The sequence below is a fragment of the Oncorhynchus nerka genome, linkage group LG10 (assembly GCF_034236695.1).
Source record: "Oncorhynchus nerka isolate Pitt River linkage group LG10, Oner_Uvic_2.0, whole genome shotgun sequence".
NCBI classification, from domain to species: domain Eukaryota; kingdom Metazoa; phylum Chordata; class Actinopteri; order Salmoniformes; family Salmonidae; genus Oncorhynchus; species Oncorhynchus nerka.
This window is the reverse complement of record NC_088405.1, coordinates 59,933,351-59,951,056: the sequence shown is the minus strand read 5'-3', so window position 1 is coordinate 59,951,056 and position 17,706 is coordinate 59,933,351. Positions and strand designations below refer to the sequence as shown.

Sequence of the window (17,706 nt, the reverse complement as noted above, 5' to 3'; positions counted from 1 at the left end):
GGGAGCCAGGCCCAGCAAATCAGAATTATTTTTCCCCCCACAAAAGGGCTTTATTACAGACACAAATACTCCTGAACACCCCCCCATCCTCAGACGAACCCGCAGGTGAAGAAGCCGTACGTGGAGGTCCTGGGCTGGCGTGGTTACACATGGTCTTCGGTTGTCAGGCCGGTTGGATGTACAGCCAAATTCTTTAAAACGACGTTGGATGCGGCTTATGGTAGAGAAATTAAGATTAAATTATCTGGCAACAGCACTGTTGGACATTCCTACAGTCAGCATGCCAATTGCACGCTCCCTCAAAACTTGAGGCATCTGTGGAATTGTGTTGTGTGACAAAACTGCACATTTTAGAGTGGCATTTTATTGTCCCCCGCATAAGGTATTGCCACGTTTTCTCTTCCATGGCTCAGTTCGGCTTGGGCGCATATTTTATGTGGCTGAAATACTATCCGCTTTTTTGATGTCGATAAAGATAGCAGCTTTACAGACGGTCCCTAACCGCGCATTCATTCTCTCAAGATTCTGAAAGAAGGGCCTCCCAAGTGGTGCAGCGGTCTAAAGCATTGCAGTGTTGCAGTGTCACCACAGCCTGGTGTTCAATCCCAGGATGTGTCATAACTGGCTGTGATGGGGAGTCCCATAGGGTGGCAAACAAGTGTCCCAGCCTCATCTGGGTTAGGGGAGGGTTTGACCTGGGGGGTTTGTGGCAGGCTGAGTGCACCTACAGGCTGACTTCTGTCATTGAACAGTGTTTCCTCCGACACATTGGTGCAGTTGGCTTCTGGATTAAGCGAGCGGGTATGTTTCAGAGGACGCATGACTCGACTTTCGCCTCTCCCGAGCCCGTTGGAGAATTGCAGTGATGAGACAAGATTGAAATCACAAAATTGAGGAGAAAATGAGGGTAAAAAAAAGAGTGAAGATGTTGGCTACATTTGGTGTAGGCCTATCATTTTACTGCAAGAAATGCTTAATTCTGCAGGAGTTAATAGGCTATCAGGCTATGTGAGAGGTTATACAGTAGACCTAGCCTACAGCTAGATTTTGGGGCGGCAGGTAGCTTAGTGGTTAGAGCATTGGGCCAGCAACCGAAAGGCTTACAAGTTAAAAATCTGCCGTTCTGCCCCTGAACAAGGCAGTTAACCCACTTTTACCCGGTAGTCCGTTATTGTAAATAAGAATTTGTTCTTAACTGACTTGCCTAGTTCAATAAAAATGTAATCCATCTGAACAGTAGGCTACAGTTTCTTTAAGATGCCCTATTTGATGTCCCTGTCTTGTGACAGTCGAATTTGTATAGCGCCTGACAATCATCACACATAACATAGCCGGCACTGTAATCCTCTTTACCACTTCTTCTTTTACAATCTTTCCCAAACTGTTCTAGCCCTCCCTTCTCTTTATTGTCAATTCTCCATTTAACAGATTTTAACTCCGATTATTGTCCTTTTTTCCACAGTGGATCAGCGTTAACTTTTTCTGCCCAAGTTCCCAAAAGCATTTAGCGTGTATATGGTGCGCAGAAAGTCAGCCCTAAAGTTTAGGTTCACGCACTAGCCTAACACCAGATACAAATAATGAAAGAAATATCCTCAATATAGCCTATAGATGTGAATTGCACAAGAATGATACATTTATTTCAAAAAATATGCATTGTTTTCTCGCTTTATTCAAACCACCCGCCCTTCATCCACAAAATATTTCAAGACCCTAAACCCGCCCGTCCAGCGGATATAACCCGCGGGGACTGTGGGTTATGACTCAACACGCTCATCACTAACGCACGCACATGCACAAATGTGTGAACACACACACAGAATAGCACAAAAAAAATCTATCCAACATTTACTCATCAGTCCCGAGTAAAGCTCTACATCTGCTGACGTGGTTGGGCAACACTTTCACAGAGAGGTCTGCGTCGATGCTGAGGAGATCGTGTTCGCGATGTGACTATTTGGAGAAAAGCTGGATAGTGTGAGAGACAGAGGGGAAGTGTCTGGCCTCAGTGTGTATATGAGGTGAAGAGGAAATGCCTGTCAGCAGCTGGACGACACACACTTCTCTCTGAGAGGAGAGGAGGAAAGAGCTAACAAGCAGCCGTCTAACGTAATGAGAGCAGCTAACTGGCCCTTATAACGGCTGCACTACTGTGGCTTTTTCAGTCACCATACTATCCATCACATCAGCATTGCTGCACATCACTATGGACCACAGAGTCTGTCTGTCAGCTGTATATCAGGTCTTTTAGTGTCTTTTAGCCTGCAATTGGTAGCGTTTCTGGCTGTGGAGATGGTACAATTGTACTGCAGGGAGAGGGAAATGGAGACAGTTTGTCTTTGGAAAGTCCTCTGCTTTATAGAGAAACCTCCCCCTAATCCCAGATAAAGAGCAGATAAGAGAGAGATAAAGGCAGCGCTGCTCCTGGGCCTTATCTCTGCTGTTATCTCTCAGCGCAGTGAGCGGTAGTGCTAGAGGCAGGCAGACAGGCAGGCAGCACCCACGGCTGGCTCCATAACCCCCTACATACACCCAGAGAGAAGGAAGAGCCCATGCCTGTCTCTACACGACACCCACCACCGTCTGTAACATCAGTCACACCTCAGCCTGCCATAGGTTTAAAATAGCATTCTATTGATTTTTAAAGGACGTTTTCCAGTGTCTGGATAAGCACTGTAATAGGTTGGCACCTTGTGAAATGAATCACCCAGTGTTGTTTAACAGGGGAAAATGCCACAGAAATGTGCTATTTTCTGTCCCATGAATACACACGGGATGTTGACATACAGATGTTGGACTTACCTCTATGTCTGTTAGTAGTTTTATCAAACATGAGCATGGCGTCTTCTACCTGAAAGACAAAAGAGGAAAACAGACATTAGTCTGAGGTCAGATAGGAGAGACTTGGAAGAGACACTGGTGATTCCTTCTGTACTGTTTTAAAGATGTGTTTAGAGGTTAAAAAGAGTGTGTATCCTTCAATGTGGGACAACGGACAGTCTTCCTCAGGGAACCATGGACAGTTTGAGTCAACCAGGTAGACACACCTCACTGCAACAACCAACCCCAGCCTCCTCTGCTCCACCAGGTAGCAGCATGATCCATGGTGATATCAACTCTCATCATGTCGTTCATTAAAGCCACACAGAGAGAGAGACAGACGGCAAATGTTTATCCTCGCACATCTCACGACAGATTGGAAGACAGAAATCTGTTCCCTATAATTCAGAAGAAGTGGTAAAAACAACGTTGAATTTAGGCAGCCTCATTTTCATTGTGGTTTCATGTTGAGAGAACAACACAAAAAAAGAGAAGGAAAAAACAGCACCATACAAAATCACAGATGGGGAGATAGGGCAATGTCGCCGCGCACCACACATTCCCCGGTTACGGTCGCTAGGTAACGTGCGGTGTGGAGCAGAGCAGGCTGTGTCCTGGGGAGGTTTTGGCAGCGCAGTGTGGTGTGGTCCGGTGGGGGTGGGGGGCGAGGCGCGGCACGGCGGGAGGGTGGCAGGGCGGGAATAGCCATGTGGAGCAAGGGAAGAGAAGAGAGGAGCAGGGGGCTGGCTCAGATGGAACTGCCTGACTTGATAAAGAGGAGCTCTGCCAGGCCCTGCCACACTGCTGCTGCCTTGCTGCAAACCTGCCACAGGATGTAGGCACTAGTCTACTGCAGCTCTCTACCACCCACATGCTAGATCTGCTGTACTATGACCACCTCCAAATGGACATTGACCTAAACCACCTGCTTACCTCTGTAGTATTTCATTCATACGGTCTCATGTATTTGTCAGTTGGTAGCTGTGAGGGGAACGGCACCTCAGTACCTCCAGGCTCTGATCAGGCCCTACACCCAAACAAGGGCACTGCGTTCATCCACCTCTGGCCTGCTCGCCTCCCTACCACTGAGGAAGTACAGTTCCCGCTCAGCCCAGTCAAAACTGTTCGCTGCTCTGGCCCCCCAATGGTGGAACAAACTCCCTCACGACGCCAGGACAGCGGAGTCAATCACCACCTTCCGGAGACACCTGAAACCCCACCTCTTTAAGGAATACCTAGGATAGGATAAAGTAATCCCTCTCACCCCCCCCCCCCTTAAAAGATTTAGATGCACTACTGTTCCACTGGATGTCATAAGGTGAATGCACCAATTTGTAAGTCGCTCTGGATAAGAGCGTCTGCTAAATGACTTAAATGTAAATGTGTAAATGTAAATAGGCAATTGGATGATATCTCATTGGTCCTTCGTGGTCTTCTGTAGCTCAGTTGGTAGAGCCTGGTGCTTGAAATGCCAGGGTAGTGGGTTCAATTCCCAGGACCACCGATATGTATAAAGTATACACGCACGACTGTAAGTTGATTTGGATAAAAGCATCTTCTAACTGGCATGTAATTATTGCCTAGGATGGACTCTTTTCACACCTATAGTCATCCAATTTCCCAGAACACATCAGCCCTGCAAAACACATTTCCTATAAATAATATACAGCCTACACTGGTAAATAGTAGTATGTGCCCTGAAGCTGATAGAAATAAACAATAACGCCCGAGGAGGTGTGGTATATGGCCAATACACCACTGCTAAGGGCTGTTCTTAAGCGCAACGCAAAGTGGAGTGCCGGGATACAGCCGTTAGCCGTGGTATACTGGCCATATACCACAAACCCCTGAGGTGTCTTATTGCTATTATAAACTGGTTATCAAACGTAATTAGACCAGTAAATATACTTTTTTTGTCATACCCGTGGTATACGGTCTGACATATAATGGCTGTCAGCCAATCAGCATTCAGGGCTCAGACCACCCGATTTATAATGTCTATTATAAAACTGGTTGTTTGGATCCTGTATGCTGATTGGACAAGCAGCATTTCAAGCCGTGCTGTATTGGCCGTCACAGACATACCTACCCCTGCTAACAGTTCCATCTGATAATGATCACTCCGCGTTCATAAGAGTATCATGTCCATGTAGCTGTCCCAATCATCTCGTCTTTATCTCAACGAGCACATTATTTAGCCTTACTTCCAGCCTAGCATTTAGTTTGGTACAGCGAGCGGGGTTAATATAAGCCTCACCGTCTTGCCTGTTTCACTTTTGAATTTCGGTGCCCAGATGAGACAACTTTTTCTGAGCCGGTCAAAATCACGCATCAGCGTCATTATCGTGGACATATCCAAGTAAATGGCGATAGAAGAAAAAGCTCAAACAAATGAAAATGCTCTAGTGTGCGGTCATTCCAGGTTCAATGTTTGACGTGACTGAGTTAGCAGAAGTTGGCTAGCTAGCTAGCAAGTCACAAGAACGTTATCCAGCCTGCTTAGCAACCATTTTGTTTAGAACAGACGAAAAGTCCTTTTGAATAGCAACTATGCAAAAATAATTAACGACTGGGTCGCGTCTGTAGCAACATGACCAAAAGTCAATGCCATTTACCTGACTGTATTCATGATACACCAGTGCCTCTTGTACCTCATTGCTTAAGTACAAACGCCTAGTGGAAATACTAGCATAGCTTTGTAAAATGAAGAGGCCTATAGGCCATCAATGCAGTGTATTATAGGCTTCCTATGTTCCGTGATGTTAAGATAGCCGTGTGTCTGTCTGTTATTATGACACTGCAGTGGGAGGACAGGTGTCAGGCAGCTTATTCAACACAGGACACAAGTTCAGCAATGGTGGGGTGTTTCTCCTCTGCTTCAGGGCTCTTCAATGCAGCCATTCAGGCAGAGCACAACTCTATGGCTCTATCTGATAGAAGGTTAAGGACCTCTTCACCGCTCACACAAAACCCCTCCACTCCAGGGAAGGAGAAATCTCTCTCTCTCTCTGCCCTCCTCCTCTCTCACATGCTTTCCTTTCTCCTGGCTGAGTGAAAATAAAGGTTCAAAGGATAATGCATCTTATCACTATGTAAAAGGGGAGTGGGGACCCCAGTGGAGTGGCTGGCTGGTCTTTTGTGACAATGAAGAAAAGAGTCCTAGTCTATTTATTCAGTGTGTGTTACGTTAGCTATAGACTGGAGCAACGCAATCCTCTGGCTTTGTGTCCACCCAGAAAAAGCACCAAGCTCTACAAAGGCAGTCTGGGGCCAAGAATCAAGACTAGTTCACCTTTAATAACTAAGGATCATGAAAACACGTATTTATTGAATTCCTGCTACACAAACACACTTTAGCCTACAGGAGAGCATGCACATGACTGTTGAGCTAACGACTACATGGCAGATTCTAGCAGCCAGTTAGGATGAGGCAGTGCAGGTGACAGATGCACAGTGCCACCAACACTTCCCACCAAGCAGAAGTTAAAATGGCAATCGTTAGCTCATTCTTTTATTTAAGTTGAATATGGAGCTTGTGCTAGCTAGGGTGATTTACTAAATACCTGTCGAGGTTGAACCTGAGGACAAGATGGGTTGAGAGTGTTGGGGAATGCAGATTGACTCAGGTGGAGGAGGTTTGCCCTCTAACCAGGAAAAACACAAAGGGAAGGTAATCAAACCCTTGTTTAGATCCCAGGACCCTTGGGGGATGGCTTATCCTGTTCCTGTCAGATAATATGATGCTAAACTTCCACTCCCGGACAACCTTTCCACCCGGGCCAATGCATAAACTAAATCCATAAGTATGAAAAACCTTACAAAAACGCCCAGTCAGTCTCTGTGGTACATGTCTCTGTGCTTATTGATGCTTCTGTCCTTGGATAAATAATTCAAACAGCAGCCAATTTGAATTATTTATCCAAGGACAGAAGCATCAATAAGCACAGAGACATGTAGCGTTTTTGGGCTGAAAAAGCGTCAGGGGGATATAAAAGGGCTAAGGAAATGCATTATGACAGCAGTTTAGATCAACGGCAATCACCCCATTATTTACATTCAGCACACAACAGAGAGGAATCAGAGGAGCTTCCCCGGGATCTGGGGCTAAGAACACCACAGCTCACTGTCCACTGGGACAGGAACACAGTGAGGTCTCTGCTACAACACAATGGGGGGATGATTTGTATGTGACTATTTGGAATCCCTTCAGGTCTACGTCAAGGCCCAGTGAAACCTGTGAAACGTAGACTTCTAGAGCCCAGAGGAAAAAGAGGGAACGATTTTGTGGTGGTGAAGGAGACGCTGAGTCATAAGATTTATATGTTTGATTAGTCATGAGGGAAGGCAGAGTGCAGACTATTACTGCTGTGGGTCACAGAATGGTAACAAAGTATTCAGACCCCTTGACTTTTTCCATATGTTGTTATGTTACAGCCTTATTCTAAAATGTATTAAATAAAGTAATGTCCTCATCAATCTACACACAATACCCCGTACAGATTTTGGAAATGTTTGCAAATGTATAAAAAATATATATATATATTTACATCAGTTTCAGACCCTTTGCTATGAGATTTTTTTTACCATTGATCATCCTTGAGATGTTTTTACAACTTGATTGGAGTCCACCTGTGGTAAATTAAATTGATTGGACATGATTTGGAAAGGCACACACCTGTCTATATAAGGTCCCACAGTTGACAGTGCATGTCAGAACAAAACCCAAGCCATGAGGTGGAAGGAATTGTACGTAGAGCTCCGAGACAGGATTGTTTTGAGGCACAGATCTGAGGAACGGTACCAAAACATTTCTGCAGCACTGAAGGTCCGCAAGAACACAGTGGTCTCCATCCTTGTTAAATGGAAGAAGTTTAGAACCACCAAGACTCTTCCTAGAGCTTGCCGCCCAGCCAAACTGAGCATTTGGGGGAGAGGGCCTTGGTGACCAAGAACCCAATGGTGACTCTTACAGAGCTCCAGAGTTCCTCTGTGGAGATGGGTGAACCTTCCAGAAGGACAACCATCTCTGCAACACTCCATAAATTAGGCCTTTATGGTAGAGGCCCGACGGAAGCCGCTCCTCAGTAATAGGCACATGACAGCCCGCTTGGAGTTTGCCAAAAGGCACCTAAAGGACTCAGACCATGAGAAACAAGATTCTCTGGTCTGATGAAACCAAGATTGAACTCTTTGGCCTGAATGCCAAGCGTTACGTCTGGAGGAAACCTGGCACCATCTCTACGGTGAAGCATGGTGGTGGCAGCATCATGCTGGCAGCATCATGCTGCCATTTTTCAATGGCAGGAACTGAGAGACTAATCGGGATCAAGGGAAAGATGAACAGAGCAAAGTACAGAGAGATCCTTTATGTAAACCTGCTCCAGCGCACTCAGGACCTCAGACAGGACAACGACCCTAAGCACACAGCCAAGACAACTCAGGAGTGGCTTCGGGACAAGTCTCTGAATATCCTTGAGTGGGCTAGCCAGAGCACGGACTTGAACCCAATCAAACATCTCTGGAGAGACCTGAAAATAGCTGTGCAGCAAAGCTCCCCATCCAACCTGACAGAGCTTGAGAGGATCTGCAGAGAAGAATTGGAGAAACTCCCCAAATACAGGTGTGTCAAGCTTGTAGCATCATACCCAAGAAGACTCGAGGCTGTAATGTGATATTTCATTTTTTTATTTTTTTTTATACATTTGTAAAAAATGTCTAAGAAACTGTTTTTGCTTCATCATTATGGGGTATTGTGTGTAGATTGACGAGGGGGAAAAAATAACAATTTAATACATTTTAGAATAAGGCTGTAACATAACAAAATGTGGAAAAAGTCAAGGGGTCTGAATACTTTCCGAATGCACTGTAACTGAACACGCTGTCAATGACTCTGAAGGACTATGGGTCTTCTTTCACATTTTTTTTTACAAGACTCATATTATTTAACAATGCTCTCAATGAACAAAACGGAAATAGCTGCTTCAATGACCCTGGACAAGCTTGTGACAACCCTCTCAATTAATTGTTTTACAGAGAAAATGAATATCGCTGTCTCTCGGCCCTTCTCCCTGCCATGTGCAGCATGCACACTCCAGTGGTTTTACTAGTAGTGCTTTAACAAGGAGCAGCGGGCCAAACTTCACATCCAGGAAACACTTGTAATTACACAGCAATGAGGGACGTAAGAGAGAAACCCAAAATGTCTGACACAAAACAACTTCCGTACACCCCCTCCTCCCCTTCGGGTACAGGGACACCATGAAGACAGCTGGGATGTCTGATAGTGACCAGGCATGGTGGTCGTTGTCAACAAGAACAGGAGAGCAGGCCACTGTGTCCCTTAGAAGAGTACAGTTGGAGATCCAGCCCATACAGAACTCCTGGTATGTAAGGAACCTGGAACCTGAACCAGGGCTGCTAGTAATTTCCTGACCCCCTTAGGCTGGGAGGCAGCTGTTCAATAGAGTGTTCAGACACTAATGTTCCATACCTGCTCTGCTCATATCTTGACTTACTGTACTGTCTAGACTAAGTGGAAATTCTCATACTGGAAAGCATCACTTCATGGGATCACTTTCTCCCCAGTAAAAAATGAGATGGCTCTCACTGCAGTCCATTGTCCTACACCTTGACCCCTTTCACACTCACCTGGTCACGATGACACAAATCAGTGACCTGTAATATACACAGCCTATAAGCATGATATTCCTTCAGAACGCTAAATGTGAGTGTTGTGAGCCAGGCAGAAGGGTATCCGGTGCATTTAAAGGTCATTTGGTGTCTAAAGCTGTGCTTTGACCGGAGGAACAACCAACAGTGAATTGCCTGAGTGATAGTGGATTGGAGAGGCGTATATATTTCATTTACATTTTGAGTTCCATTACTGAAGACACAGAAGAAAAGGCTATATACTGTAAGACGACAAAATATTCAGTCAACCTTTATGATTCAACCAGAATCATACAGTATAATCATACAGCATAGGCTATATGACTCTACTAAGGCTATGTCACTAACTTTTTCTTATGTTGACGATAACAAAATGGCTGAAGAAAAACACTTGAAGCTCTGCATCCAACGACGTCGCTATGATGCATATTCTAGCAGGGATCTTTGTGTGTCATAGAATGCCTGCGAGCGCCACGGCGATGGCTTCAACAGATCCTCCTGCAGCACTGAGCAAAGCCATCAGCACAACAAATATGCACAATTAGAGAGGGAGTCACAGAGTGGCGAGTCTGACCAATGGACTGACACAGAGAGCAGTCAGGCAGACAGCATTACTACTATGATGGAACGATGTCTTCAGTCCACAGTCCTCCCCTAGCCTAGCTCTGTCTCAGTCAGTCCCGCGTGCCAGTGCACGGCCCTGGGCTGGGAGAGGTAACTAGGATGACTAGACCCTGTCCATCAATCCCTCTCTCTGTTCCTGTGCCAGGTTGCAGGGAACTGTGCACTACGGGGTCAATTGATTAATAAGGCTTCATTGTGCCAGCCAAGCAGCCCGTTCCCCCTCCACCACACTCGCGCAGAGAGCCTTCTCTCCTCTTTCTGTCGGAATAGAGTATGCCTGCGAGCCAACTCCGCGCAACAGCCGATCGAGCCCTGGCCCCTCCCTCGTGAGAAAGAACCAGACAGGTTGGGAAATATTGTGCTTTCCAGCTCAAATAGTAATTGGAGAGGTGAGAAATCCCTGTGCCCTGGAGGTAACAGTTTAACATGGAGGACTTACTTAAAGTGCTGCCGTTTTCCCTTTGCCAAGGCAAGGCAATCAGCTTTCTCTTTTAGCAGACATATGAATTTCACGGCAGTCTCACAAGCTGCCCCCATCCTCTTCCCTCTCCATCTCTCTCATATGCATGCTTGTGTATATGGTAATTATATTAATCAGTAGAGAAGGTGGTTAGTAAATCTGCTAATTGGTATGTAAATAAGATCCTCCTGACACTGGCAGGCCCACAATCATGTTAATTTCAAATAAATATAAATATGTCAGTTTTCATTTAGACCGAGAGCAACAGCAGGCAAAAACATGTTCAGGAGATGATGACCAAGGTTGCTGTTTTCCTCTCCTCTCTCTCCTCTCTTCTCTCCTCTCCCCTCTCCTTTATTAAATGAGGATTTGCACTATCCGTATTATATAATTCAGCAGCCCTTCTCTGGTTTTGAAAGGCTGGTTTAACTAGATTTCCATTTCTTGAAGCCGATCGATGGCTAACCAAAGAGACAGGGTGTAAGGGACCAAGTCAGAGTAATGAAAAAAAAAAAAAAAGAATGTATCTTTGCCCTTTTTTCCAAGCTGTGAAACTAGGTGATGACCATGAAGCAGGGAGCTGCACTTCAATTCCCTCTTTGTTACCAGTGAGAATGCTCCTCATGGATGCAATAGGCTCTCTGCTATGCCGCTAGGCCGTTGTCTGTGTCTCTGTGTGAACTAACAGTATGACATCCCTATTAACGTTGTGATGCACACGTTCATTGAATAACCAACTGGAAAATAAAATGTGATAACACTATTTCTCTTTTCATGAGTAATCATGTTCAAGATAGCGTGGTCTGATGTACACGCATCCAATGAACAAAAGCTTGGTCCTCTCAGCTGAGCTAGACATTGTATGCCGTGTTATCTATAGGTGTATGATACGGAGAAAAGGCTTTAGAGTCTTCGGTTGAAAAGCATTCAATTCAATTACAGCTTCCAATATCTCCCAATATCCGAGCCACCTGCAGTGTTTAACTTAGATTAGGTTTAAGTTATTTTAAAGGCCATTTCAATAATATGACATTTCTCGTCACAATGGGAATGAATGAATGCCAGTCGAATCTGTTTTTTTCTCCCTCTCTTTAATGCAAAACGCTGTCTGTCTGTCGTTCTTGATAGCTCGTCTCTCTTTGTCAGCATAAATGCAGGAGCCCCTATTTGAATACAGTTTCACATCCCTCTATTTATTAAAGCTTGGATTAACATGACAGACGGTTTTGTCTGGGGAGTCTTTAATATGGCTCAGAGAAGCGATCCCAGCGACAGTAATAGGCTCCAGCTAATATACTTGAGTGATGCTGGTTTCCCAGAGTTAGAAAGCAGAACAATAGGGGGGATCTGAAGCATGAATACAAAAGGTGGAATTGTAGGAGGGGAAACCAGGGAGGAGCAGGCCCACTGGAGAAGAACACACAATCACTCCATAGAGCTCCTGGAGACGATTAAAACAAAGGGACAGGGAGAGAAAAGGTCAGAGGGAGCCGGAGAAGAAAGATGAGGTGGGAGCTTGAAATCTCTCTCTCTTTCTCTCGTGAGACAAAGTTTATTCTAACCTAACGCCATTGCAAACGCAGGAGCAGGCACTCGACATTCTTCGCACTTTACACGGAAAACTATTCTCTCTTTCTTAAAGCTTTAGGTGGAATTTGAAAAGCTGTTCCTTGTCCTAAGGAATTATTTCCATCAGAAACATGTAATGTTGTAACACAATTGAGAAAGGCTTCCATAGTATTTGGTGTTATAACGAGGCATTACGCTCCTACTTTGTCTGGCTCTATTTAGAGGGCAGTTCAAGGTTACACAGAGCCTCATGTTACTCAGTGAATGAAACACATTCCATCTTCTGACTCCCGGTTCAAAGCAGTCTGTGAATAGCCTCCTACTTCCTGGTCTCTTCTCTCTATTTGAATAATTCTGGGGATTAAGGACAGAACGTGCTGCATCCCAAACACTGTTGAATCACCCTGGAGCAAATCATAGTACTGATTTGAACTGAGCCGCAACCGGCCCAGCTCTCTTTCCCCAGGCTTTTCACTTTGCATCTTCTCTTCATTCCCCCAGTCCATTTTCTCTGTCTCGCACATTACCAAGTCCACGCCAGTAATCAACGGTGTTTTTCCTCCCTTTTCTTAGGCCGGCTAGTGATCCGTAGGGGAGAGCGGCAGTGAGGTTTGTTAAAAGATCAAACACACATCTGTTAGTAGTGAGATTGGGGGGATTGTTGCTCATTCCCCAAACCTCTGGACTCTAATTACCTCCCCTCTGATGCTGGCCCCATGCCAGCTGCCATTAGTGCAGGGCAGAGTTGAGGCACACACATGCCTGACGGACGCATGGACACACATGCATTCGGTACACACACACACACACACACACACACACACACACACACACACACACACACACACACACACACACACACACACACACACACACACACACAGCCTCAGAATAGCCCGCCATATGACACATTGGTCCAGCAGTGATAGAGAGAGACGCCAAAAACATCTCCACTGATACAGATAATCCCATCCTATCCTAGCTCTGCACCCCACTGCCTACCAGGCACATGTACAGAGGAAGGGAATGATTCACAGGACACAGAGGATTTACCTGGGGTCACATCCTCTATAGTTGTACTACAGCCTACATGTAAGATAGAGAGCTTCTGGTGCCTACTGAAACAATGTGCTGCTATATATTTACCAGTCCTTCATAGTCCCTCACCTAACAAGCCAGAGACAATTTGTGTTTGTGTTGGTTACTCTCCTACTCAAAGAGGTGAGTGAATATATAATACATAAATAATTATAAACTGGGTGGTTCGAGTCAATGTTTGATTTATAGATGTATTATGAGTGTTGATAATATTATGTATTTAGCTCAGGGAGGTATGGTATTGGATGTAGTCTATATAGCTGTATATAAACAGGTGTATGAATGACAGGACATCATGTCAGTGGGCTGATGCTTGATGCCGTCCCTGTCCCCAGCCCTGCACTGTACTGTGAGCTGAGGGTGAGTCGTGCTCCTCTCTCTCTGACAGGCGGGAGGCCTGGGTCCCGCGCCATCCTCTCTGAGCTGAGCCAGACAAGCAGGTAATTCATCATCGTGCTGAAGGCTACCCAAGGTGCCTGATCGGCCCTTCATAAGGATCCCGCCTCCCACAGCAAGGTCTCTGTTTGGAAAGTGACCTGCAGTCTCTAACCGTCCTCCCCACATCCCCCTCCCACCCTCGCCCCAAATTTCCCAGCTCCAAATTACCACGGCAACATTAGAATTCTCACGCTGGCTGATGACAACCGAGCGGATATGTCACAGGTCTTCAGAATGTCATTTTAGCCCCAATTTATACGTTCACATTATGAAGCCACAGTAAGATGCGGGAGAAAGGAGAAATGTTCACCAAACCACCCAAGGCTAGGGGTTTAAATGTGTTTTTGTATCCCACTCTTTGTACAGCGAACGCAATATTAGACGAACACAAAGATTACATGCATGCAAAGGAAGATTTTGAATAGACCCATTGTTGCTACACTGTGAATGTACTATTCTGTTATTCATTCAGAAGCCAATTCCAATACTGTCGCATTGTCAATTTTCTCTCATTGAAGACTGAAAATGTGAAATAACAATGACAACTCAAGGACAAAAGACAAGAATGAGTCCTTTGATGGTATAGAAAGGTATAATAATATATTTTGCCACTCTGCTCGGCCTTGTTAGAATGGCAAATACTCATTTTGAGAAATAAGTGTTTAAAATTATCCAAAGGCCCATCAGTAAATCATTCCCATAGCTCTGCTCATGCCCTGTCTGTCTGCCTCAGCTCAGAGTAAACTATCACTGTAGGTGGTTGGTGGTGAGTGACTGAGTGAGGTTGTCCCAATCAAGCTCTGTCTTGTTAGGGCTCTAGTCTGCAGTCAGGGGCTGTGGTGTCTGCCTGCCTGGGGAACAGAGTCAATCAGAGGGAGCACCAGTTTAGGGACTCAGTGGGAGGTGTGCAACTGCAGGCAGAGGAGGGCCTCTCTATGTAGCAGGCTCAGCACGTCACCCAGCACACACACACACCGGGAGACCTGCCAATCAGTCTGAAGACTATACATCACCATAGTAGATTGTACCAGACGGGCCAGGAGCCACACGATATGGGGCTCACTGCCTGCTTGGTAGTGTGTTATGTTGTAAATTTGCTCTAAAGGGAGTTTGAAATCCCACTACTTAAAACTAATAAGGAAGGGCCCCAATGAGTGTTAATGTCAATGAACTTTGAATAAAATGTAACCCATTGTTAAAGTAACTGTCTAGTGAAAATCTCACTTTTCATACCCAAATAATGTTGTTGACTCATCCTATAATCGTATTTGTGGCCAGAGCATAAATGCGATTTTTTTAAAAACAACCTCAAACTGAGCTGGCCAATCAGCGGTCTAGGGGAGGATGAGCTGGCCAATCAGCGGTCTACTCACATGACTATTTTTAATGACTGATATACACCCACACCATTATATTGTTGGGGTATGCCCACACCATTCCAACACAGAAAATATGCTTTTTAACATAGTTAATTTTTTTGTAAGGAAAACTATTTCACTCATATTGAAAGTAATTATACTGTAAGTCATATTTCATAGAAATCTGAAAACACAAAAGTTAATTTAACAAATGCTTAAGGGCAATTTTTTTGTAGCTATCTTTTTTTTTGTAGATATCTAAACCCTTCCACTAAACTCATATTCATATTCCATTCCATTCCATTCTAGTCTCGTTGTTAATCAGCCCAGAACATGATAAAAAGCTGAATGCAATGACAGATAAAGGAGACATAGTAGCATCACGTTGTTCCTGAAAATACAGACTGATTCCCTGTCTCTCTCCAGCCTGCCATCTCATGACACCGGCACACTCGCTCCCGACAGCCCCGCTCCCCCAGCCCTGTGATCTCCACTGTGTCAACAGGCAACACAAGCCGTCACACTGAATCACAGACGCTTTATCCCACCAAGCACTGCAAATGATCTACAAATGCATTTAGCATTGTCGTCTACAGAGATTCATGAGATGGTGAGGTAATCATTCCTGATCTCTTTACACCTGACAAGGCACCTCTTGAAAGGCGTCATTTCTTCCCTCCCTCTTCCCTTCACTCTCTCCCCTCAGAAACACACGACTATATGTTAACACAAATCTGCAGCTATTCTCAGTGAGGCTGAGAATGTTGGAGCAGCTCAGGCAGAAGGGAGATCAAAGGCACCACTGACAGAGTAGGTAAACATGGAAATGTATTCAGCTCATCAAGAAATGTCACAGCGTCCTGTCACTGGCTCCCCTATCGCAGTCTATATATCTCTCCTGATCTGGCTGTTATTAGCCAAGCAGAGCTGGGCTGGGCCGGGTGGAAGATGTCTGCCTCAGCCTCAGACAGGCCCCAGCACTAATCCAGGGGTTTGGACAGAGGAGATGCCAGATTCAAGTCGACCGTGTTACTCAACCAATGGACCTCACAAGCATCCTCCCCCTCCTCCCGCCTGACGCCCTCACCCCACCTCTCTTCCAGTGATCGTCAGGGTCGGTGATTAGCTGTCACCCCTCCGCAGAGGCAGATAACACCCCACACAGCCTGCCTCGATCCCCGCAGGGAGAAACACACATGCACAAAGGCAAACGCATACAAAGACACTCACAAACACGCATATACCAAGAAGTAACACAAATGCACATGCACAGATACTCTAACGCTAACTCATAAATACACAATCACACATAGCTTACTCACCAACACTCACACAGATGCACACACTGCCCAAATGGTTACATATTTACTCTGCATTTAAGTACATTTACTCAGACTAAAGGCTTTCTGGCCCTCAGTCTCTCTGGTAACAGTTCACTCTTGCCAGTTGATGCAAAAATCAACGTGAACAGAATTCTTTTCAAATGGTGCGTCTCCCCAAAGAAAGTGTATCGGAGCCACTGAGGACTCAGAGAGAGAGTACATCCTCACATCTAGCCCACGTTCATTCCTTCCTGCTTTTATAAAGGGGCCTCATTTCAAACAGAGACATACAGAGAACTTCCACTGTTCAAAAGTTTCTCTGTGACTAATTGGAAGTCTTAATCACCCTTTCCTGTCCACAAAGAGCCGACAAACTGAAACACGGTGCAGAGTTCAATCAGCTTCAGAACTGTCAGAAAACCCTTGGTGAACATCTTTGATCATTTATATGATCATCAATGGAGAAGGCTTTAAGCTAAGACGTTATAGTGGTTGAGATGATCTCTCCGGGTCTCCACAGAGCTCCGTTCTATTCCAGTGGGTCTCTGAGTAGGAGGAAACGTGTGTACAGAGCTTAGTCCAACGTAAGCACAGCTCCCAGTCAGATCCTTTGACAAACATGTCAGCGTGGCTTTTCCAGTACCCAGCTCGCTTTTTTATTTTTGCTGGAAAGAGCATGGGGCTTTGACTTAAGTCCCTGGGAAATTAGCCTTGGAGTGGGTTTAATAACTGTTAGTTAACACAGGGCTGTGTAGCATTCTGTTAGAGGAGCCCCAACCCACAGCACCTGCTGTCCCTGCTCTGCTCTCCGTCCATACTGTAGCAGACCACACAGTATGTTACAGTATGTAGCCCTACACTGGACTGCCATCTAAATCAATAACCCAGGATGGGATCAATTAAGCCTCCCTCCCTTCCCTTATTGTCCCCTCCTGTCACAATACAAGGCAGGATTTAAATGAACAGTAGCAGATAAAAATATTTTTTTTGCCTGCAATCCCTTATCTGGTGCCTTTAAGCATCTTTTCTCAAGGGAACCTTGAAAATATATTGGCTAATCATAGCATTTGTAGAAACAACATATCATCTGTGCGAATCACAACAAAAATGCCACACAGTGATGAGATGTCATTGTGAGGCAGGCAGAGAGAGGTTGTGAGGCTGCAGTCTGCAGACAGTGATGTGTGAGGCTGGGCGCTAGCTGCCCTGCCTCTGTGTGTACAGTACATATGGTGAGGCTAACGTTGCGCTGAGAAAGAGCGACACTAGGAAATAAGCCCTCCTGCTGAGGCCTGTTTTTAAGGATGAATTGGCACCTCGGCCCAGTACCAGTTGGCAGGCAGCAAGG

The 17,706-nt window shown here is 45.4% G+C and overlaps 1 protein-coding gene across 15 annotated transcripts in view; it reads right to left on the bottom strand.

The window, feature by feature from the left end:
• Positions 1-17,706, bottom strand: part of LOC115135728 (RNA-binding protein Musashi homolog 2-like) — a 342,501-nt gene that overhangs the window by 145,115 nt on the left and 179,680 nt on the right. For all 15 annotated transcript variants that reach the window (XM_029670752.2, XM_029670753.2, XM_029670751.2 and 12 more), the window contains exon 7: positions 2,803-2,851. In XM_029670752.2, the coding sequence (XP_029526612.1) occupies positions 2,803-2,851 (49 nt within the window). The remainder of the gene's footprint in view (positions 1-2,802; positions 2,852-17,706) is intronic.